At 53.3% G+C, this 988-nt stretch overlaps 1 protein-coding gene across 1 annotated transcript in view; it reads right to left on the bottom strand.

Moving 5' to 3' along the window:
- SH3PXD2B (SH3 and PX domains 2B) overlaps window positions 1-713 on the bottom strand; it is a 29,591-nt gene extending 28,878 nt beyond the window's left edge. Inside the window, exon 1 of the mRNA XM_057385561.1 lies at window positions 710-713. Within this exon, the coding sequence (XP_057241544.1) occupies window positions 710-713 (4 nt within the window). The remainder of the gene's footprint in view (window positions 1-709) is intronic.
- Window positions 714-988: the final 275 nt, after the last annotated feature.

A 988-nucleotide genomic window follows, 5' to 3' on the forward strand; every position in this document is an offset into this window, starting at 1 on the left:
CAAGGGGAAAGGATGTTCCAGGAGAGGAAAGAGGAAACAATTCCCWGTTTCCATGTCTCTCACCGGTGTGGCAATGAAGGAGGAGCAGTCCCCATAAAGCACGTGCCTGACCCTTCCCAATTCACTGGTGAGCGATTCTGGGGTGGAACAGATCCCTGGCAGAGGCTGGGCTCGCCTGGACATCCCTGCCCTCGTCCCATTGTCCAGTACATCCAGGTCTGGTGTGGGCAGCAGCCAARCCAGGGGGTTTTCCCCTGGAAAGTGGCAGTGTTGGGACTGCAGATCTGAGTCAGCCCTATAGAATTTTCCTTCCTGTCTGGGGTTTATTTTTGTTCTCCATTAACGGGATCCTCTTGCCCGCTCCCGTTTCCTCCCCTCTGGCAGTGTGGTACAGGCCTCTTCCCTTTGAAGTCTAATGAGCCCTAAATGCTTCAAGCTGCTCTCTCAGGGAACAGCTTCTCTGGCATTTAATGAGACAAAAGCCATTAGCAGACGGTGAAACAGAGCCGTGATCGGAGTTCTGACCACTTCCCAAAGCTCCAGGAACTGGCACTGCCCTGCAACAGAATTGCCTGGAAAACCATGCTTTGGGGTGGATGGGTGGAAATGAAGGGCCCTCAAGACATCTCCAACACCACAGGAAGGTTTCAGCTCATTTTGTGCCTGTTTGGGTTTCCAGTGCTACCCCTGAACCCAAGGAGAGCAATACCCATGGAACGGTCCCTTCATTTATCGAAGGGGTCACCACGGGGCAGCCCAGAGGGCAAACCACCCTCACACCATCCTTGCAAACAACATGAAAGCAAGGAAAAGCCCCTTGGACAGTCACACCATGGCTTTGGACCCTACTGAGGGTCTTCTCAGGAGCCCTGGAATTGCTGCAGCCAGATCCTGCCAAGAACAGGGCATGGGAAAACGGCCACATGGCCATCACAATGTTAAAGCCAGAACTGGGTCATTTATCACRATTTTAACCCCAGGGTTGGGY

Source organism: Malurus melanocephalus, unplaced genomic scaffold (assembly GCF_030028575.1).
Source record: "Malurus melanocephalus ecotype Western Australia unplaced genomic scaffold, MMel_1.1 scaffold_843, whole genome shotgun sequence".
Classification (NCBI taxonomy): domain Eukaryota; kingdom Metazoa; phylum Chordata; class Aves; order Passeriformes; family Maluridae; genus Malurus; species Malurus melanocephalus.